General features: G+C 42.3%; 1 protein-coding gene and 1 long non-coding RNA gene across 40 annotated transcripts in view; one reads left to right on the top strand and one right to left on the bottom strand.

The window, feature by feature from the left end:
- AMBRA1 (autophagy and beclin 1 regulator 1) overlaps nucleotides 1-22,987 on the top strand; it is a 199,038-nt gene that overhangs the window by 60,137 nt on the left and 115,914 nt on the right. For 13 of the 39 annotated variants that reach the window (XM_077962962.1, XM_077962975.1, XM_077962961.1 and 10 more), the window contains 2 exons: nucleotides 17,616-17,702; nucleotides 22,041-22,220. The exons of 8 other annotated variants lie outside the window; for them this stretch is intronic. In XM_077962962.1, coding sequence (XP_077819088.1) covers nucleotides 17,616-17,702; nucleotides 22,041-22,220 — 267 coding nt within the window. The remainder of the gene's footprint in view (nucleotides 1-17,615; nucleotides 17,703-22,040; nucleotides 22,221-22,987) is intronic. 18 more of the 39 variants (XM_077962967.1, XM_077962981.1, XM_077962966.1 and 15 more) reach the window with 2 other exon arrangements.
- Nucleotides 8,618-13,592, bottom strand: LOC144334250 (uncharacterized). The gene is made up of 2 exons (XR_013403928.1): nucleotides 13,403-13,592; nucleotides 8,618-10,728 (listed from the first exon to the last, which is right to left on the bottom strand). It is a non-coding gene; the product is annotated as an uncharacterized LOC144334250 (long non-coding RNA).

The raw sequence follows: 22,987 nt of genomic DNA on the forward strand, positions 1-22,987 counted from the left end.
CCGCTCCCCTTGGCCTCGCAAAGTATTGGGATTACAGGTGTGAGCCACCTCTCCCAGCTGGCAGTAACATTTAGATATCGAATGTATTTGTCATTGGGGGTGGTTAGGCAACCCATTTTCTCTTTGGCAATATGGGAATGAGGACAGAGTGAAGGAGGGGTATCATTCTGTTAATCTTTCTTTCTTTTTTTTTTTTTTTGAGACGGAGTTTCGTTCTGTCACCCGGGCTGGAGTGCAGTGGCAGATCTCTGCTCACTCTAACCTCCAACTTGCGAATTCAAGTGATTCTTCTGCCTCAGCCTCCCGAGTAGCTGGGATTACAGGTGCCCACCACCACGCCCAGCTAATTTTTGTATTTTTAGTAGAGACAGGGTTTTGCCATATTGGCTGGGCTGGTCTTGAACTCCTGACCTCAGATGACCTGGCCACTGCGCCCAGCCTCATTCTGTTAATCTTTCTTACCTTTGCTGCTCACCTGCCTGAGTAGGTTACTCTGTTTGAGCCTCTGAATTCTGTGTGTGTTCTCTGCCCTACCCTCTATGTCAGGCATTGGCAGGCTTTTTGTAAAGGTCAAGATAGTAAATATATTAGGATTTGGAGGCCATACAGTCTCTGTTGGAACTACTCAACTTTGCTGTTGTCCCAGACAATATCTAAATGAGTAAGTGTGGGCCTGGTGTGGTGGCTCACGCCTGTAATCCTAGCACTTTGGGAGGCTGAGGCAGGCGGATCACTTGAGGTCAGGAGTTCGAGACCAGCCTGGCCAACATGGCAAAACCCCACCTCTACTAAAAATACAAAAATTAACCGTCATGGTGGCAGGTGCCTGTTTTTCTAACTACTTGGGAGGCTGAGACAGGAGAGTTCCTTGAATCTGGGAGGTAGAGGTTGCAGTGAGCCGAAATCATGGCACTGCACTCCAGCCTGGGCTACAGAACAAGAATCTGTCTCAAATAAATGAATGAATCAATGAATGAGAGTGTGGGTGTGTTCCAATAAAACTTTATTTATGGAGACAAATTTGATTTTCATATAATTTTCACGAGTCATAAAAATTATTTTGATGTTTTTCAATCATTTAAAAATATGAAAACCATTCATAGCTGGTTTTGGCCTGCAGGTTATAGTTTGCCAACTCCTGCTTTTTAGGAATGTGATTTGGAAGAGTCAGGTGCTAGAGTAATAGAAGGCGTTATGACAATGAGGGCCCCAAAGAGGTTGTTAGGGGACTCCTGCACTTGCTCTCTCTCTCTACTTTGGACTAGATACTGCAAGTATTGGCTCTTGTGGGATTCTTTGATGGTTAAGAGCAGGCATAAATGCATAAAGAATTTGTTTCTTGTGCTATCTGGCCTGAGGCAAGGTTCTCCAGCCTCACTTTCTCTCTTTCTTGGGAATCGTGTGCAAATGAGGAGGCTTGCCCTGGTTGGGAGGGCATGAGCCTCCAGATCCTCCAGGCAGTATGCTTGGCAGGCAGCCCTTCCCCCAGTGCAGGTCATGCAAGCACCTGCTAGGCTGATCTAAATTACCCCTCATCATTCCTCTCTCTGGGGCTGAATGGTGTAGTGCCTGCTGTGTGCTTTGTATACACCCTGAAACATGAAAAGATGTAATCGCTTCTGTCAGCTCAGGGTGTTGGAGCACTTGCGGACTACAGTGAAGTCTGTATGTGTGCTGAAAATACGCTGGGAGCAATTTCCCGTGTACTCATTCTTCCCCCTTCAGATCTCCTTCTCTACTGTATCTATTCAGAGTAGTGCTCTAAAGGGTGCATTGGAGGTTTTTCCAAGACAATGACACCAGGTGTATGGGGTTCTGTTTGCATAACATATTTTGCTTATTGTAATTGGTCCCAGCCTATTAGAACTGTGCAGGTAGCATCCTCTCCTCCTTCTGGATTTCTCACACATTTATTGAGTGGTTGGGGGGTGGGAGCAGGATTCAGTACATCTTATTTCTGCTCTTTCTTGGAAGCATTCCCGACAGCATGTTTGTGTGAGCAAATTTTGCTTTCATGGGTGGGCCTGTTGTTACATTAACCCAGAGATTGCAAAATAGTCCTCAAGTATGTTTGTTTGCCTCACGGTATTTCTAAAAATTTGGATTTTTTTTTTCCACATCAATTCAGATATCTGGATTCTGTTGAAAAAACTGGCTCACGTTCCCACATAACACTCAGCAGGAATTGAGTAGGACAGCAGCCCCTTTCATCAAGGCATGGACTTTCTTGATGCCTTAGTCTATGCTAGGCTGATGTCATGTTTCCTACTTAAATCCAATTTTGTGTACTTGGCCATTTGCATTAGCTCAAGCAAAAAGTGTTGATGGTTAGGTGTGGGTAAATATTTCCTAAGTGCCCTACCACTTGGCTCCACCAGGGGGAGTCACTGGTCATTGCAGTACCCGCTCCACCACCCCACCCATCCTAATTCACCCACAGGGGCTCCCCCTGCTTGCTGTAGGCTGACATGCTGACAGCCCCCTCACCTGAGAAGCTGCCTGATTTTTAAATAGCAACAATTAACAAACTCCTCCTCTGTTTCCAAAGGGGGAAAATGGAGGTTCCAAGCTTATTTGCTGGATGAGGCTCACTTTAGTGAGCAGATCTCCGTTATGCTAGATTATGCAGTATGAGAGCAACCTTCTTTTGGATTATGTAAATGGACTATGTAAAATCTTGGAGAAGAATGTCTGCACCTTTTGCAGAGTACCTTGGACAGAGTGGTGGGTTCCAGTGAAAAGGCTGCATGACTTGGGTGTCACTTGCCAGGAAATTAAAATCAAATTAGAGCAGGAGTAGAAAATTGTAATAATAAAGAAATCAGAGGCTGAAAGTATGACCTTGCCATAGAAAGAGAATTGCAGCTTGTTAACATTGTGCCCTTTTCCTTTGCTGCATCAGAGGGTACGTGTGAATCTTTTTGCCTCTTCTGCTTTTTTCCTCCCCTACACAAAGGTAACCCAGCTTCTACTGCCTCTGTCTCCTTGTTGTCCCCTTGGGTCATTTCACATCATCCAGGTGGCATTTATCCTTTCTTTGTTCTGTTGGCTAATGTAACCCTTTTTATCTTCGTGTAAGTGTGTCTGTGGTAGAAAACAACATAGATTTACCCTCTTAACAATTTTAAAAGTGTACAGTACATATTATTGTTCAATAGATCTCTAGAACCTCTTCGTCTTGTGTGACTGAAACTGTATCCTTTGAATGACTCCTTTTCCCCCACCCACAACCCCCTGGCAGCCACCACTCTACTTTCTGTTTCTGTGAATTTGATCACTTTAGATACCTCTTATTAATGGAATCTTGCAGTATTTGTCTTTTTATGGTTGGGTTATTTCACTTAGCATAATGTCCTTAAGGATCATCTATTAATATGTCATAGTGGCTGGGTGCAGTGGCTCACACCTGTAATCCCAGCACTTTGGGAGTCCCAAGGCAGGCGGATCACTTGAGGTCAGGGGTTCGAGACCACGCTGGCCAACATGGTGAAACTCCATCTGTACTAAAAATACAAAACTTAGCCGAGTGCGGTGGTGGGCACCTGCAATCCCAGCTACTTAGGAGGCTGAGGCAGGAGAATCGCTTGAACCTGGAGGTGGAGGTGGCAGCGAGCCGAGACCGCACCACTGCACTCCAACCTAGCCGACAAAGTGAGACTCTATCTCAAAAAAAAGAAAAGAAAAGAAAAGAAAAAGTTGTATGTATATAATCATAATTTCCTTCTTTTCAAAGGCTGAATAATATTCCATTCTATGTATATACCACATTTTCTTTATCCATTCATCTACTGATGGACATTTAGGCTGCTTCCACATTTTGGCTATTTTGAAAAATGCTGCAGTGAACATGGGTGTGCAAATATCTCTTCAAGATCCTGTTTTCAGTTCTTTTAGATATATAACCAGAAGTGGAATTGCTGGACATATGGTAGTTCTATTTTTAATTATTTGAGGAACCTCCATACTGTTTTCCATAGCAGCTGAACCATTTTACAATCCTACCAACAGTGCATGAGGGTTCCAACTTCTTCATATCCTTGTCAGCACTTGTTATTTCCTGTTTTTTCTTTTTCTTTTTATAGTGGTCATCCTAACAGGTGTGAGGCGATAAATAATTGTGGTTTTGATTTGCATTTCCGTAATGGTTAGTCATATTGAGCATCTTCTCATATGCTTGTTGACCATTTGTATATCATTATTAGAGAAATGTGCATGCAAGTCTTTGGTCCATTGTTTAGTATGGTTATTTGTGGGGTTTTTTGGTTATTGAGTTGTAGGAGTTCCCCATATGTCATGGACATTAAACATTTATCTGATACATGGTTAGCAAATATTTTCTCCTATTCCATAGGTTACCTTTTTTTTTTTTTTTTTTTTTTTCCGGAGACAGAGTCTCACTCTGTCACCTAGGCTGGAGTACAGTGGCGTGATCTCGGCTCACTGTAACCTCCACCTCCTGGGTTCAAGCAGTTTTCCTGCTTCAGCTTCCCAAGTAGTTGGGATTACAGGTGCATGCCACCATGCCTGGCTAATTTTTGTATTTGTAGTAGAAATGGGGTCTTGCTGTGTTACCTAGGCTGGTCTCGAACTCCTGGCTTCCAGTGATCCTCCCGCCTTGACTTCCCAAAGTGCGGGGATTACAGGAGTGAGCAACTGCTCCTGGCCTCCTGCTTCTTTGATAAGGAAGGGAGCACAAATAGCCTTAATTTCTCAAATTCTAGGACCATTTTCTACCTTGAAAGGGAGCCACCCAGGGGAGAAGTGTGTTTCAGAAAGATGGAGAGCCTTGAGATAGGAATGAGCGCAAGTCTTTCTAAATGAACATTGACTCTTCTGACTAATACAGGGGCCTTATGCTTTAGAAACAGTGATCAAGTTTACACTTGCTTTATTATGATCTGTTTTCAAATGCCTTGGTAGCCAAGGTTCCTTCGAGGAGAGATGTGATTTTGGCTGTAAACTAACCTCATGGAGTTAGTTCTAATGTTGCTGTTGTGCCTAGCTTGAAAGTTTTACAAAGATAAGGAATTACTTTGTTCACATATTGGTGTATAACAAACCACACTCCAAAACTTAGTGACTTAAAACCGATTCAGTTAGCTTTCATGATTTTTTTTTTAATTGGGGGAAGGGGTAGACTGGGCTCAGTTGGAAAGTTCTTCTGCTGGTCTTCCTTGGGTTTTCACTAGAGTCATCTGGAGGCCCAGTTAGAATAAACTGGGTCTCTCTTCCTTGCCATGTAGACTCAGGGGCTCTTCTCTCCACATGGCCTCTTGAGAGTAGCCAGGCTTCTCTCTCTTTTTTTTTTTTTAATTTTAATTGTTTTTTATATTTCTTGCTATATAGATGACAGGGACAGACTTCTTACATAGCAGCTTAAGGTTTCCAAAAGTGACAGTTCTAAAAGGAAGGAAACGGAAGCTGCCAGTTCTCTTAAAACGGTAGGCCCAGAATTGGCACAGCTTGATGCATTCTCTTGATTAAAGCTACTGATAGAGCAGTCTAGATTCAGTGTGGGAGGGGACCACACAAGGGTGAGAATACCAGGAGGATATTTCTTTGGAGCCATCTTTGGATGGGCCATATTTTAGTTTAGTTTAGTTTAGTTTAGTTATTTTTGAGCCGGTGTTTCACTCTTGTTGCCCAGACTGGAGTGCAAACAGATCTCAGGTCACTGCAACCTCTGCCTCCCAGGTTCAAGTGATTCTCCTGCCTCAGCTTCTGGAGTAGCTGGGATTACAGGCATATTCCACCATGCCCAGTTAATTTTGTATTTTTAGTAGAGATGGGGTTTCTCCATGTTGGTCAGGCTGGTCTTGAACTCCCGACCTCAGGTGATCTGCCCGCCTCGACCTCCCAAAGTACTGAGATTGCAGGTGTGAGCTACCGCACCTGGCCTATTTATTTATTTTTTGAGACAGCGTCTTGCGCTGTCACCCAGGCTGGAGTGCAATGGAATGATTTCTGCTTACTGCAACCTCTGCACCCTGGTTTCAAGCAGTTCTCCTGCCTCAGCCTCACAAGTAGCTGGAATTATAGGCACCTGCCACCATGCCGGCTAATTTTTTTTTTTTTTTTTTTTGAGACGGAGTCTTGCTCTGTTGCCCAGGTTGGAGTGCAATGGCACCATCTCAGGTCACTGCAACCTCCGCCTCCCGGATTCAAATGATTCTTCTGCCTCAGCCACCAGAGTAGCTGGGACTACAGGCATGTGCCACCACTCCCGGCTAATTTTTGTATTTTTAATAGAGACAGGGTTTCACTGTGTTGGTCAGGCTGGTCTCAAACTCCTGACCTCAAGTGATCCACCCACTTCAGCCTTCCAAAGTGCTGGGATTACAGGCATGAGCCACTGTGCCCAGCCTTGACCCAGCTAAGTTTTTGTATTTTTAGTAGAGACAAGGTTTTGCCCTTTGGACCGTGGCTCAGCTGGTCTTGAACTCCTGACCTCAAGTGATCCACCCACTTTGGCCTTCCAAAGTGCTGGGATTACAGGCATGAGCCACTGTGCCCAGCCTCGACCCAGCTAAGTTTTTGTATTTTTAGTAGAGACAAGGTTTTGCCCTTTGGAACGTGGCTCAGCTGGTCTTGAACTCCTGACCTCAGGTGATCTACCAACCTTGACCTCCCAAAGTGTGGTGTGAGCCACTGTGCCTGGCCTATTTTTTTTTTTATTTTTGAAACAGGGTTTCAGTTGGTCACCCAGGCTGGAATGCAGTGATATGATCTCAGCTCACTGCAGCCTCAACCTCCATGGCCCAAGCAATCCTCCTGCCTCAGCCTCCCAAGTAGCTGAGACTGTAGGCATGTGCCATCATGCCCAACCAATTTTTAAATTTCTTGTAGAGATGAGGTCTCCCTATGTTGACCGAGCTGGTCTCGAACTCCTGGGCTCAAGGTATCCTATTCCCTCAGCCTCCCAAAGTGCTGGGTTACAGGCGTGAGACATCATGCCCAGCCCACATCTATATTTTACATAGTACTAACATATATAAGCAACAGAAGGCATTCAGTATTTCTGTTTGAATCACTGATTGGATGGACCAGCACATAGGTTGGTAGATGGATACCTGACTGTTCTTGTTGGTTTATGTGGATGGGGTGCATGTGATTCTCAGGGCTCAGGTGCCCCTGTTTATACCTTTATAGTATTCACCCTTCTTCAACATGTCTTTCTTTCTGACAAAGTACCTTTTTAGGCATAGTGACTTGAGTGGACAGAGGGCATCATACTCCCTACAGATATTTTGGGAGCTGTAATCTAAGGAAGAAAAAAATAATGGTTGTTTATTAGACTGTGTACTGGCTACTGTACTTGACACAGGTTCTTACTTAAAAGGGATTTCCCCTCAAATGTGGAAGCAGAGGATAATGAACTTGCCCACGGTCTCACAGCTAGTAGGTGACACAAGATGGAATTTAAACTGCAATCTGTCTGATTCTAAGGCTCAAACACTAAATTGCCTCATATTTTAGTTACTCAGAGTTTTCTTGGTTAGTCTCAGACCACTAAGATATATCAGAAGGTTTTATAACAGCAGCACTATTGACATTTGGGGCTGGATAATTCCTCACCATGGGAGGCTGTCCTGTGCATGGCAGAATGTTTAGCACCATTCCTGGTCTTCACCTATCACATGCCAGTCGTGCTCTAGCACCCAGAAGCAACAACCAAAAATGTCAGCAGATATTGCCACATTTCCGGGGGGCATCCCACTCCCCTTGAAAAGCACTGGTAAATTATTTCATGATTTGTTGTCCTTTGATCTTGCTGGGTTTTAAAAATATGACATTAGGCCGGGTGCGGTGGCTCACGCCTGTAATCCCAGCACTTTGGGAGGCCAAGATGAGCGGATCACCCGAGGTCAGGAGTTTGAGACCAGCCTGGCCAGCATGGTGAAACCCTGTCTCTACTAAAAATACAAAATTAGCAGGGCATGGTGGCACATCTCTGTAATCCCAGCTACTTGGGAGGCTGAGGCAGGATAATTGCTTGAAATCAGGAGGCGTAGGTTGCAGTGAGCCTAGATCGTGCCATTGCACTCCAGCCTGGGCAACAAGAGCGAAACTCTGTCTCAAACATAAATATATAAATAAAAATATGACATCTCATAAGGAATTGTCAGTGGGTTCAAACCATCTTCTTACGATAGTTAATAGTACTGCCTGGTTCTGGTGGTCTTGCGTCATTCCTTTCTCTCATTGCTTCTCTCCTCTTCTGCCTTACCTTTTGTCTTTTGTCTCTGATTTTTCTAAATAAAGCGCAGCTGGTTAAAGTGGTGTTTGTAAGGACTTTTTACACAGGTATCGATTTAGCAGGCATTCAGAACTCTGAGATTATAGCCATTAGTGCTAGTAAAAAGAAGGCAATTTACATGTTCTGATTATAGTACGGGGCGGGGGGAATGCATAATTTTTAGCAAGCTGGGAATTGAATGGCTTCCAGACTGTACAGAGTTAATCCTCCTCAGGGTAGTATTGATTGACATGCTGGAGGACGTTAATGTGCCAATCTTTTTGGGAACGGGGGAGGAGAGTGGAAATTGCAGTTTCTCTACTAATTGTACTTTAGGTGTCATTTATGACAATTTCATGTTGTCTAGACAGAGGAAATGGTGGAGAAATTATTTCAGTAGAGTCAAATGCTGAGTCCAAAAGGAATCAGGGTGGTTGCTGAAATCAAGATCAGGGTGGAAGGGCAAGTAGTACATCCCCACAGACAAATCAGTGAAATCAGATGTCACTAAGAGAAGCAGTTCAGAATGAACCTTGGATATAAGAAAAGTGATTGTACTCTGAGCTTCATGTTAGCTCAAGGGCTAACAGTGGATTGTTTGGAGTCCCAGTTGTAGTCTCTGCCCTCATATTTCTGCAAATTTTAGAAACCTCATTCCATGGACAGATATGAGCTGGGAAATTGGCCTCTTTGCCTCTGGTTAATAAATAGCCCAGCACACTGTGCTTTGCTTTTCCCTCGTTCTCTTGAGGCTTCACGTACTAACTCGCTTTGCCTTTCTGATATTGGTCCTAAGATTTTACTTCCTATTATATAGTGTTTGCAGTATACCAGGGTCAAGGGCCTGTCACTTCTTAATGAATGGCCTTGGTCAAGGGTTTTTAAAGTTTCAGATCAGAAATGTGGATGTGAAAAAATGTTTTTTAAGACCTTCACAGGCTTGCTAGTATCACAGCAATAAATGATTCTACCAGTATATTCTTTGTAGACTTAGTTGGCCTGGAGGTTGGTGTTTAAGGATTTGTCTTGCTTCTGAATAAAATTAGCTAAGAATTCAACATTATGGAATTCTATAAATTCCAGGGGGAAATCAGTGAATTAGGATGCACTGCCTCTTAAAGTCTAAACCTATATATCCCACCTGTTGCATGTGGGGGGCATGTGTGCATGTGGCATCAAAACTAGCTGTGGACCTTTTTTTTTTTTTTAACAGATTTGGTCTTATCCTCTGGTGAAAAGCCTCTGATGCTAAATTCCGGGTTAAAAAAAAAGTCTGTGGTCTGTGAGCAGACCTCCCAAATCTCCCAGAGAAATGGATTTGGATACTAAATAAAGATGTCCATGTAGATTGACTTGAGCCTTTGAGTTTACTCGCTAACAAAAGTGAGTTTTTATTATACATTCAAGTCTTATAACTATAGTGTAATGTGTTGAGGGTATATACGAGCTAAGCATAGTGCCAACCAGTCATCTTACAAATGTATTAAAAATACCCACCAGACAGTTAGCAGAGGTCATATGTTCCCAGGGGGAACTGGCTGACTTTTTAGACAAGACTTTTGTAATGCTAGATACATGATTGCACATTATGTATACATTCTGTTTCCAGCCTCTTCCCTTTTGCTATCTGTGACTATGTTGTGCTCTCATGTTTTGCCATCTATTGCTCACTGCCCAGAGGCACTGGGGAGTACATTAATGTTTTATAAAGATGTTTTTAAACATTTCTGGTGAAAAGCATTGTTTTGCACTCTGTGAATTGTTTATATTTGATAATGCTAAAATAAGACTGATCTACACTATAGGCACTGTGGTGTGTTTCTGTAGTATGTCTATTTTTTTCCTGAGGTTACTAGCATTTTAGCAGTGCCACCTTGCCTTGACCCACCCCACATTAGGGGCAGGAATTGCCTGCCAGTCTCTGCTGGCAACTGCATCACATGCTTTAAGTGCACCCCTCAAACTAGGGGGCCCTGCAGCGATCAGATGAATGCCTATCGTTGGATAACTTAAACGATAATTACTAGTGTGTGAAATGGGGAGGCTTGGATGCCTCTGCATTAGAGCAGAGATGTCAATTTGGAAATCATAATAGAGGTGTCGTTTCAGAACACACAATTATTTTTTACAAAGAATAAGGGCTTGTCATCTCCCAACCCAGGCATGCGCCAAGGCAGAGATCGGGGAGTTGCAGAGCAAGATTCAGAAATGAAGAAAGCCACAGTGCATTCAAGTTTATTTGGCCTCCTGCCCCTTCATCCCCTGGCAAACATTGCCCTCTTTCCCTTGTGGGGGTCTCTTTTGGCAATTTACAGTCCAGGAACATCAGTGGTAGTTTCCCAGGCAAGTATCCAGCCTCTGGCTTTTTGATTTAGTAAGCCTCCCAGGGACCAGACTGCACTGCATTTATCAGGACAACTATGTCAGCACTTTAACCTGAGCAGCATAAGTGACCAGAGGGGATGAAGGTGATGTAAGCAGTTTCTGAAAACCTTGTTCCTTCAGGAGTTTTAGTGTGAGTTTTTGGGCATCTAGCAACCTTGTCTGAGAGTCTTGTGGCCAGTGAGGGGCAATCAGATATGTCTTCTTGCTTGTTCTTCCAAGTCTGGTCAGGCCTGCTGATTCATCACTTAGATATTTGTTGGTTTCCTATTACGTGTTAATTAGGATGTGAGTTTTGATGGGGATGACTTGGATCCAGTACCTGTTTTCATGTAGCTTCTAGTCCAGAAGCTAAGACAAGACATAAGTTACTGGGTGACTTGAGAAGGCCTCTTAAGAGAGGTACAAAATGCTATGAGGCACTGGGGAAGAGAGGGTGAACTTCTGCCTGGAGGAGTCAAGTATTTGAGCTTTGAAGGCTTTTTACAGACAGTAATAAGGAAGAGGAACTTTCCAGAAAGAAGAAATTGCCAAGATAAATAACGTAGGTGGGATAGTGAGGGTGTGTTTAGTTTAGCTAGAACAATGGATCCCCAAAGTCAAAACTATTTTTATAATAATGCTGAGACATTCTTTGTGTTTTTCACTCTCATTCTTTCACAAGTATAGTGTTTTCTAGAGGCTTCGTGACATGTAATGAGGCTATCATCCTGATGGCTAATTGAATGTGTGCTTGTGTATTAAAATTTTTTCAGTTTTAATTTCAAAATTGAAATTAAATATTGATAGTGGAAACCATACAAATGAAATCTCTTTAGGAGCCTCATAATTTTTTTTTTTTTTTTTTTTTTTTTTTTGAGACAGAGTTTCGCTCTTGTTGCCCAGGCTGGAGTGCAATGGCGCCATCTTGGGTCACTGCAACCTCTGCTTACTGGGTTCAAGCGATTCTCCTGCCTCAGCCACCTGAGTAGCTGGGATTACAGGCATGTGCCACCATGCCTGGCTAATTTTGTATTTTTTAGTGGAGACGAGGTTTCTCCATGTTGGTCAGGCTGGTCTTGAACTCCCAACCTCAGGTGATCCGCCCATCTTGGCCTCCCGAAGTGCTGGGATTACAGGCGTGAGCCACCGGGATCCTCATAATTTTTAAGAGTGTTAAAGGAGTCCTGGGACCAAAAAGTTTGTAAACCACTGGACTAGAGCATATAGTATATCCAAAAGGAATGAGACATTTGGCTGCAAAGCTTGAATACCGAATGCCCTGCTGAGGAATCTGGATTTTATTTCCTAGGCAGAAGGAAGCTGTTAATTTGGATTTGGCTCTCCTAGATGGAAATAACAGTTGCCATCCAGACATTAAAGCCAGGCTGTAAAGTTACTCATTAGGCATGGGGCACCACTGGCGTCTTACCTTCTGGGAGCCAGCATTCCCTAACAGTAGAGGCCAGAGAGTTCTAGCAATTGATTGTTTCCAGTGGTTGGAGAAAGTCCGGACATGTTTGTTTGCTTTAGGATATTGATTTTTCTCTGTGATCTGACAACCAGTTAAAAGAGTATCTTCAGGGTATAATTTTTTAGTAAGGAGGAGTTGTCCACAGCCTGTTTATTCCATATGGACTAGTACCCAGACTTTCTGCACCTCAACCCTGATATCCATTGAATTTGAAGTGAAGGGGCCAGGCTCAGTGGCGCATGCCTGTAATCCCAGCACATTGGGAGGCCGACATGGGTGGATCACTTGAGGCCAGGAGTTCAAGACCAGCCTGGCCAACATAGTAAAATCCTGTCTCTACTAAAAATACAAAAATTAGCCAGGCGTGGTGGCTCACGCCTGTAGTCCCAGCTACTTGGGCGGCTGAGGCAAGAGAATTGCTTAAGCATGGGAAGCAGAAGTTGCAGTTAGCCAAGATCGCGCCACCGCACTCCAGCCTGGGTGACAGAGACTCTGTCTCAAAAACTGAAATAAAATAAAATAATGAAGTGAAGGTTCTTTTCTTTCAGTTGATCTGCTCCGACCACTTTTTTTCTTTTCCAGAGCTTTCTTTGACTATTTTAAAAATTGTATTCCTAGTGATCAAGAATACAGCTGATACAGGGAACCTCTTTGCAAATAATTCAGAATATTAATTAGGGAAAGAAAAAATAGTTGCATTCTTTTTAAAATGTGAGGGATTTCACAGCTTGAATTATGTGCCTGTTATGATTTTAGCAGGGCTTAATATGCATTTTTGATGGCTTTTTCCATCCATTACTTGCGCCCGGCCGTAATTCTTTTGAAAACAAATGGCTATCTCTTTCTCTCCAGTATTTTACTTTAACATTTTTGTATGTTGTATGTTTTTGTTTTCTCATTTTGAAATAATTCCAAACTTGCAGAAAAGTTGCAAAAATAGTACAGAGGATTCCCATATACCCTTCACCCACATTCCCTAAATGTTAACATTTTGCCACATTTGCTTTATTATCCTCTTTTGTTCTCTCTGTATGTGTATGTACGTATATATATACACATATAAATGAGTATACTTTTCTATGCTTATAGTTTTTTTTTTATATTTAAGCTTATCCTATTCTTTAAGTATTTAGTATTGTTAAAGTCATATATAGTTTGATAGAGCAGTGGCCTTCAGATTTAAAAAAAAAACAAAAAACACCTTATTAATAAAATGCTTTCTGGCTGGGCATGGTGGCTCATGCCTGTAATCCTAGCACTTAGGGAGGCTGAGGCAGGCGGATCACCTGAGGTCAGGAGATTGAGACCAGCCCTGGCCAACATGGTGAAACCCTGTCTTTACTAAAAGTACAAAAATCAGCTGGGCGTGGTGGTGGACCCCTGTAATCCTAGCTACTCGGGAGGCTGAGGCAAGAGGATCGCTTCAACCCAGGAGGCAGAGTTTGCAGTGAACCGAAATCGCGCCATTGCACTCCAGCCTGGGTAAAAGAGGGAAACTCTGTCCAAAAAAAAAAAAAAAAAGCTTTTGAGTAATCCATGTGTGTTACAATTATATATTATATAGCAGAAGTTGTAGTATTTCCCCCTTGTTGTCCAATGGATCAAATAGCACAACCCCTGGTATACCTCACTTGGACATCAGTGATGTACAAAATGAACCAGGCAAGTAGAGAAAACAAGGAAGTATTCGTTTGGGGGTGGGGGGCGGTTTTATATTTTTTTGTTCTTCAGCTTCAGTGATAGCAACTTCAATCCTGAACAAGCTTGGCTGAGCCCTTCCTAGGCCCTCCCTGATTTCTTGTGATAGACTAAGTCAAGTCAAATTTGTGGTGGTCACAGCAGAATGTGCAGAACTACCATCGCACTCAGTTTTCTCCTACCATTTACTGTTGACGGCTCTCGATAACAGGCTAACACTGGAAAGAAAGATCTTTCTTTGAGGTTCCTAGGAATGGTGGTAAACATTCCTAGGATGTTTACTCATCTAGTAACTCTAGTTCTTTATTCCACACCAATTGGAGAAGCCTGTTTTTACTCTAGATAGTACTTGTATGGTAACTATGAAGAACTTATGTTTCATCAATGTATGTGTGTATTCATGGTGATTGGCTTTCCTGCTTTTGTGTATTAGCAGTAAAGTGACATATATATGTGGCTTGCCAGTTCCACTGTATTGTCTGGGCAGCAAATGTTGCCAACACATTCTGTAGTAAGTAGGCACAGGGGATGCATGTTCCAAAAGAACCTCATCAGAGACTCTCCAGAGACAAAGCTTCGCATTTTGGTTCTATTCCAACTTAAAGAAGTCTTCCTAATTAAGGTAGGAAATTAAGGTGGGTAATAGACTTTTGGGATTGTAAAATGGAGTCATTGAGGCCGGCACGCTAGCTCACACCTGTAATCCCAGCATTTTGGGAGGCCAAGACAGGCGGATCACAAAGTCAGGAGTTCGAGACCAGCCTGACCAACATGGTGAAACCCCATCTCTACTAAAAATACAAAAATTAGCCGGGTGTGGTGGCACATGCCTGTTGTAATCCCAGCTACTCAAGAAACTGAGGCAGGATAATCACTTGAACCTGGGAGGCTGAGATTGCAGTGAGCCAAGATTGCACCACTGCACTCCAACCTGGGTGACAGAGTGAGACCCCGTCTCAAAAAATAAAAAATAAAAATGGAGTCACTAAAACTGAAGTTATCTAATGCAAACCCTTCAGATCAGGAATCTCCTTTACAGCATTCCTAATAAATCATCTCATCTCACTCAGTACTGTCATTGCTTTAGCAGAGTGGGGGTAATATTTGCCTTTGTTACCGTAATCAGTTTCCAGGCAGAAGTACTTAAGAAGGATATATTTTTGTTTGTTTGTTTTGAGATGGAGTCTCACTCTATTGCCCAGGCTGGAGTGCAGTGGTGCAATCTCAGCTCACTGCAACCTCTGCCTCCCAGGTTCATGCGATTCTCGTGCCTCAGCCTCCCAAGTAGCTGGGATTACAGGCACGCACGACCATGCCTGGCTAATTTTTTGTATTTTAGTAGAGATGGAGTCTCATCATGTTGCCCAGGCTGGTCTTGAACTCTTGAGCTCAGGCAGTTCACCCATCTGGCCTCCCAAAGTGCTGGGATTACAGGTATGAGCCACCGCGCCCAGCCAAGAAGAGTGTATTTTCATCACTATGGAAGATGCTGGTTGCCAAAGGGCCTCAGCTTACTGTACGACCACTTGGAGGATAACACGAAAGGACTCGGTGACATTCAGGACTAACTCCAGAGCACTTTAAGGGTGGAACAAGCTTCTTAGGTATTCTATGATAGTCAGCTGCTCCCAGACTTTGCTTCCATTCTTCAACTCACACCCGGTTCCTGAAGAACTGGTTTGTTAATGATAAATAAGTACTATATAAGATGGCATACATGACCTGAATACTCTTCTCAAAATTTTGCTTTTCATTTTTCTCCAGACTATGTATCTCTCACTACCCCTACCTATCCCACACATTCTGTATTTCAAAGACTTAAAACATGCCATTATTTTGTGTTCCTATGAAATCATGAAAAAAAAATCCTGCCAGTGGACAGGCACAGTTACTTATGGCTGTAATCTCAGGACTCTGGGAGGCTGAGGCAGGAAGATTCACTTGAGGCTAGGAGTTTGAGACCAGCCTGGGCAACATAGCCAGACTCTGTCTCTCAAAAAAAAAAAAAAAAAAAAAAATTTCCTGCCAATTAAACTGTGTCACACAATTGTAAAAAACATCCCAACCTCAGACACATTAAAAGGTGAAAAGTGTGTCTTGGAATTGATGAAACAGCATTTCTGCCACTGGAACCATAGTGATGTTACTGTAGATTCAGTCTTTCAACCAGAGAGATGTATTTTATTGCTTTCCTCTCTTCCTCATTGGTTACATTGTGTTCTCTCTGTTCAGTGGCAGGATTGTTACAAGTGTCTTAAGTGTGGGGATATAGGCCTTGTCTAGAGAGAAAACATTACTTGACCGTTGGTTGTCCTGGACAGGAAAGGTTGCAAGCCAGGTTGTTAGGGCCTTTGCTATGTCTCTTACCCAGGCAGTTAGGGAAATACTGCAGTGGGCCAGTTGCTGGAATAAAGTGACTGCACATGACTATACCTAAAGCCAGCTGGTTTTAATAACAGTGAATTGAATTAAATCCATTGGAAAAGATTGGTAGCTGCTGTCCTTATCTTGCAGATCTGCTTTAAAGAAGAGTCTGGCAGGGAGCCGGGGACCTGTTCCTAGGAATGGCAGGCAAGATGCTGCTGGAGAGGAAGAATATGCGTTCTCTCTGAGACCATTTCCTTTGAAACATGTTCTGGGGCAGGAGCTTGATTGGCTGCCAAGGCACATATGAGTTGGGAAGCACCATGTCAGACATGGCAAACCAGGGAGCCCCTGGGCCATGTTTATCATTTGTGTTCTAACTGGCCCTTGTAAAAAAAAATTAAAAATTTTTTAAAAAGTTGTAGCTAAAATTTAACAATCAGGAGATTTTACGCAAAAGTCCACATTTCTGGCTTTCCTTAAAATATAGGAAAAGCCAGCAATACTGAGCCTATATTCTAGCTTGGTAACAATTGGCTGGAGGTGAACGATGGGCCATAGACCTTCCTATTTGTCAGTCTCCATTGATCATAGTGAATACATATGCACTTGCTTCCTGCCTGGACCCTGGAAGGTCCTGCAGTACAAAATAGAGGTTTGAGGCATTTTGGAGTTAAGACAGGCCTTCCCTGGAGTCCTGTCACTATCTCTTAATAGTTACGTGCCACAGAGTGAAATACTTTAACTTCTGGGCCCAGTGTTCTCATGTATGTAGTCATACCTATCTTTCTAGGTTGTGGTGAGGTTTAAACAAAGAAATACATATGAAGTGCTCAGTATATTACCTATTACCTGGCATCAAAAAAAGTGTTCAATAAAATGTATGTATCACATATGATCAGTTGAATTTGTGATTGGGCTAGATTATATAAGTAAAAGTTGTCAGTTGAGAGCCTGTGAGGTACTCTTATATATATTTATATTTTTAATAGATATATTACAGTTATATATCTGAGGAGTACTCATTCTCACAAAAGAGCGTGGGCAGAGCAGAATGGATAGACAGTAAGTGGATGTGGATGATGATGGCATGGAGGAACCGAACACCAAGATAAATGTTAGCACTATGTGATAATTTGTGTGTGCCTAATTTTTCCCTCCTGTGTTGATCCGAACCTTCTATTTGTCTACTGGAAATACTGCAAATAGAAAGAAGATCATGTCTCTGAAGCACTTGTTCATTTCTCATTGAAGAGCAGTATTCAGCAGAATGCAGTGGTCATGTCCAGTGTGGGAGCTCTGCAGCTCTTCATTTATTTATGTCTCTACCTACTTAGCTTGTAGAAGGGTGTGATCTCAGATAACAGGCATTAGCTGGCTGCAAAAGGGGGAAGTTGTGTATCTCTCCCCCATTTTTCCCTATGAATGACCTCTGAGTTGGTAATTGACAGGGATTATTGCCATTTTTTTAATCTCTGCTAGGAGGCTGCTGGAATCTTCCCTCATTTCATTATCCCGTTATGATGGAGCAGGATCCAGAGAGCACCCAATTTACCCAGACCCAGCGAGGTAAGGCCAAAGTGAGAAATGGCACTAGGTGGGGGGGAGGGGCGGCCCTTGGGGTTGCCACGCTGTTGGAAGCTCCATTCTGTGCCTCTCTGGTCCTGGTGCTCTTTTATTCTTCAGTCATACTTTTGAGACAGGTGGTTCAGGTGATGGGGAAGTATTGCAGGTAAGTGAACGGTACCTCTGGTGAAAGAGGGTTATGACCAAGCTCTTGTCCTTTGGTACTCATTTCTGCAAGTGTGGTACTAGAGGAGGAACCTGGAGAGGCCACAGGTAGTTGTAGGATATTCTTTTTCTGTTGGCCAGAGAGGCTGGTGTCATTCAGATGGACAGCCAACAGGGGAACAACATTTTTTTAATTTATAGGGAAATTATGTATAGATTAAGCAAAAAACTCAATTTGCTGTCATTTGAGAGGGAATTTAGCATATCAAAAGGCAGAAGTCAAGCTCCTTCAGGTATTGACATTTTTAGAGACTGCCCAAAGGAAGAGATGACTGAAGAAGGAGTAAATGGATAAAACAAGTTGGCATTTTATTAAAGTGCTTGGCTTACACTTATTAGAAGACATTTGAGGCTGGGCATGGTGGCTCACACCTGTAATCCCATCACTTTGGGAGACCGAGGCGGGCAGATCACTTGAGGTCAGGAGTTCGAGACCAGCTTGGCCAACATGGCGAAACCCGTCTCTACTAAAAATATAAAAAATTACCTGGGCGTGTTGGCAGATGCCTGTAATCCCAGCTACTTGGGAGGCTGAGGCAGGAGAATCACTTGAACTAAGGAGGCAGAGGTTGCAGTGAGCCAAGATCGCACCACTGCACTCCAGCCTGGGCGCAGAGTGAGACTCTGTCTCAAAAAAAAAGATATTTGAAAAGTTCTGAAGAGAGAAAAAACAAAAGTTATTTCAGTGAGTTCAAGGCCTGCCCTTCACTGATGGTGATAACTGAGGACCAAGGGTGAGATATTGATGGATAACATTCATCTGCAGAGTGCAGCCCCTTGAGGTTGTCACAGCCAGATTTATGGGTTCTGTTCGTGATCTAAAAAGGCACATTATTTAAGCAATACTAGAGCACATTATGAGGCTTTGCCAAAAGAAAAGGGTAATTTATAGTTGTGGGGTTGACAGGTTAGCAGTGTAGGTTAGGTAAAGCAAAATGAGCTTTGCTCTAGATTAAGACTTTTAGGTCTGCCTGGAAAAACCTTCAGACGAAGTTGATTCCAGGAATATTAAGTCTTTATTGTTGCCACAGTTATGTCATGACACTGAGCATTCTTTCTGAGATACTGGTGCAAAGATTCTTCATTATCCTTTTATTCCTTTTCCACACCCTAGAAATGACAAACCTAAGAATCAGGGAACATAAGGATTGATGACTTTAAAACAGGCAGGCACCTTAGATGATGAGTGAAGCAAGGAAGTTTATGTGAGTCTTTAATGATGTTTGAGGGTTATACACCCTAAATATAAGGGAAAGGAATTTTTCATATGAATCAATTACTTTGAAGCACTGAGATAGAGAAGTTCTTGCAATAAAGACAGCAATAGGCATCTCATCCCCAGAACTTTTAACCTGGCAGTGTTCTACAAGGATACTTAAAGACCATGATTTATCCTCCTTTTATATAATAAATCTGTTATTTATCCTACTGTGATCTTTATCACAGAAAGTGTCATACTTTGTGGTGTTGGTATTTTTACATTTTTCCTTTGAATACAAAATAGGTTTTTTTTTGGAAAGGGAAGTATTTTTCCTTGAAGAAAACTTAAAGATTTATTTAAACATTTAAAATGTTCACTTGGAAGACTAGGGTTGTTTGATGATTTTCCAGCTCTTTGTTAGGAGGATGATTGTTACTACCTCATTACTGGTTGTTTAGTTTCTTTTTCCTCTTAGGCTTCACCGTATACACTATATATAGGTCAGAGCCTTAGTGAGACACCTCCTCAGCATTCAGATCCTTAGCTTCCCTCTGCATATCTAAAAGGACAAGGCTAGGATATACTTGTATTTAATAATTGTGGCAGGAATGCGTTTTAAACCATTAATCTATAGTTTCATAGCTTGGAAATTCCTATGTCCCTACATTAAAAGGCAGTCTTTTTATTATAATCAGCATCAACATTATGTCTACCTCTATCACCAATAATATTATGTTTTTTCCATTACTTAGGGTAGGCTATAAAGTAAGTGTACTTACCACTTTGCAGAATCGGCTCCAAATAAAAGGGTCTTCTTTCTCCTCTTGAAATTTTTCTCCTTTTATATTCTTTTCTAGTCTGATTGACTTGAGAATTTAACCAATGATGCTTGATTTCTGCTAGAAGAGTTCTGTATGTTGGGCAGATGTAAGAACAGTGCACAAACATTGACTTCTGTTGGTTGAAAATTTAGGATTCTGTGGTTCATCCTTGCAAAATGCATGGGAACAGGGGCCCAAACAGATAACGAAAGTTCCTCTAGTTGAAGCTTTTAGGAACTAGCTCTTGTACTCTGATTCTCTTGGCCAAGGCATCTGTGCCTCCCATGCCTACTTGCTATACAAAGATATTATAATATTGACTCACTGGTATTCACTGCAGCATATTATTCTGTAAAACAGACTTTTGAGTTTAAAAAATTGTTAGCTGATCTGCTTGGGAATTCCATTTGCTGGTTGGCCAGAAGGATACCACCTTTGATGACAGGCATTTCAGAGGCAGCCTATGTTCCTCTAGCAGTTGACTGTGACCTGGGTTGGTAGACTTACTGAGGACCTCTTTGCAAGACAGTTGCCAATACTTTTTGTACCATTTGGATATAACTATTCCTATTTCTATTCTTAATCGGTTTTTTCTGATTTCCATTAAAAAAACCGAAGATCTATGCTTTTTTCCTTTTATATTCAAACATTATGGAAGTATATAAAATACAAAAGTCCCAGGAATCCTCATTAGGATTGCTGTGTCCCCTTACAGTTTTTTCCTCTAGTAACAGCAACACATTTTTGTATATGTATTAGTGTATACAGACCATTCTTCAATTTTTCTCCCACTTCAGATTTTATTTTAGAGGACTTTCCTTGTAAGTGTATAGGAGTAGTTTATTCTCTTGAATTGCTGCATGGTGTTTCTTTGTATGGATATATTAATAATTTATTTAGTTTGTTGCTGGGCATTTGGGTTGCTTCCCAGTTTTTCACTAATGCTGACAATGTTGCAAATGAACTTTCTTATATATATCTTTGTAACCTTGTGCATTTCTGTAGGATAAAGTTTCTAGTGGAATTATTGAGTCAAAGTGTGCCTGAGGCAAGTTTTTAGTCTTGAAATTTTTTAGTAATCCATTTAATATTATCATAGAAAACGTTTTTCTGTTATTGTCCCTCTTACATTTTCAGTCCATAGCATCAAATTATATAACAGTGTTGTGAGAGATGGCGGAAAACTTGAGAAGACAATGTGGAGAATTATATGTGACACTAGAAGTTTTCATGGAGTAGCAAGATATTAAAGCCATAGTTTGAAGAATGTAGATCTGGACTAATTATTTACAGAAATAGTCATCATAAGGGAAAAGAAAGATGAACAACTATCACCTTCCATATTGCCCAGTGCCCACGCAACCTCTGATGCTCTGATTGTAAGAAATAGAAAAAGGAATCTCTTTTAATTTTTTCTGTTAGATTTTCTGTTCTCTCAAGTATATTTTACTCTCAGTCTCAGTTCTGAATTTTTTCCCCATGTTACAAATATCTATGATTAATTCTTAAGGGAGAGAAAAGATGTTGCGAGAGATCATTCTAAGGAGGTAGGACAAATCTGGAGCTATGTGTACTTGTTGGAGAAGAAAGGAGTCCTGGTGAAGATACCTGTGGATACCTTCTTTAATCATCGGAGGCTTACCATTTCCTAGCCTCTTTTCTCATCTATAAAACAAGACGGTAGATGATTGCTCAGTTCCCTTTCATGTCTTCCATTTTGCGTATGGATGGTGATCAAGGAAAAGCTACGAATGAGCACAGCTCTGTGTAAAGAGCACCCTGAGGAGCTGAAAGTGTACCTTAAGAAGCTAGAAGGAAAGGTCCAGTGTTATTCTCTTGGGGAGGGGCAGCTCTTCCTCAGAAGATGTCTGGTTAAGCCGCCTGTTTGCCTTATCTCAGAATAGAAACACTGGTGATAATCTGATAGGCATATTCTGCAGTGCAAACCTCCTGATGAGTTAAATGCCCTTTAATTTTCATGTCTCCAGAGTTCACCTCAACAGGGAGACGCCATGGGAGAGCTGGATTGACTGCCTTTCACAGTATTCCCCACATTAGTGCTAGTTTGTGTTTGTCCATCTCTGTCTCTCTCAGATTATCTCCTGCTGCATACTACGCCCAGAGGATGATCCAGTATCTCTCACGGAGAGACAGTATTCGCCAGCGCTCCATGCGCTACCAACAGAACCGTCTCCGTTCTTCCACCTCCTCCTCTTCCTCAGACAACCAGGGTCCATCAGTAGAGGGAACCGACTTGGAATTTGAGGACTTTGAGTAAGTACATACTCAGCTTGCTTTCTTCCCTCTCCTCTCAAGCTTGGAGTGCTTCCAAGTTGCCCACTGTTGGAGCTGCAATGGTGGATGTTCTTGCTCCCAACTCCTCAGTATTTATTTATGAGTAACAGGATGGGGCGAGGGACAGAGGGTTAAGATGCCCAGAGCACTCCCACCTCTGGCAGTTGCTTTGCTGATTCACTGGCGCGCGAGGAGACCGCCCACTGGGCCCCAGGCCAGATTGTGAGAGGATGCTGCTCCTCAGGCAACATTTTTATTTCCCCTTTGCATGTACAGTGACCATGGAAAGCTTCTCATGGACTGTCTTTACCACATCAGGGAGGCTGGAGGGTTGCTGCTTTTTCTCCTAAGCAGAGTAGCTGTGGAGATGTCTTCATTCTGAAATACTTGGATTTCCCTAAGAGGTGGATTTTCTGTCTTAGTGCCCTAATCAGACTGACTCCTTTAAGATCTTACTCCATTGCCTAAACTTTTTCGGTCTCCCTACTCCTACCCCCGATTCAGGAACCTTAAAAAGTTGTCTGTCAAATTAATGTGGTGGGTTGAGAAGTGATTTCTTGGCTTCTTTGGACTTTTTTGAGTGGTCAGCAGGGAGAACCGTGGGAGGATGCACTAAAGGAACAGGGTCAGCCCTAGAATTTAAGGTAGCCAATCTTTTTTTTTTTTTTTTTTGAGATGGAGTCTCACTCTGTTGCCCAGACTGGAGTGCAGTGGCACAATCTCGGCTCACTGCAAGCTGCACCTCC

The sequence above is a fragment of the Macaca mulatta genome, chromosome 14 (genome assembly GCF_049350105.2).
Source record: "Macaca mulatta isolate MMU2019108-1 chromosome 14, T2T-MMU8v2.0, whole genome shotgun sequence".
Classification (NCBI taxonomy): Eukaryota; Metazoa; Chordata; class Mammalia; order Primates; family Cercopithecidae; genus Macaca; species Macaca mulatta.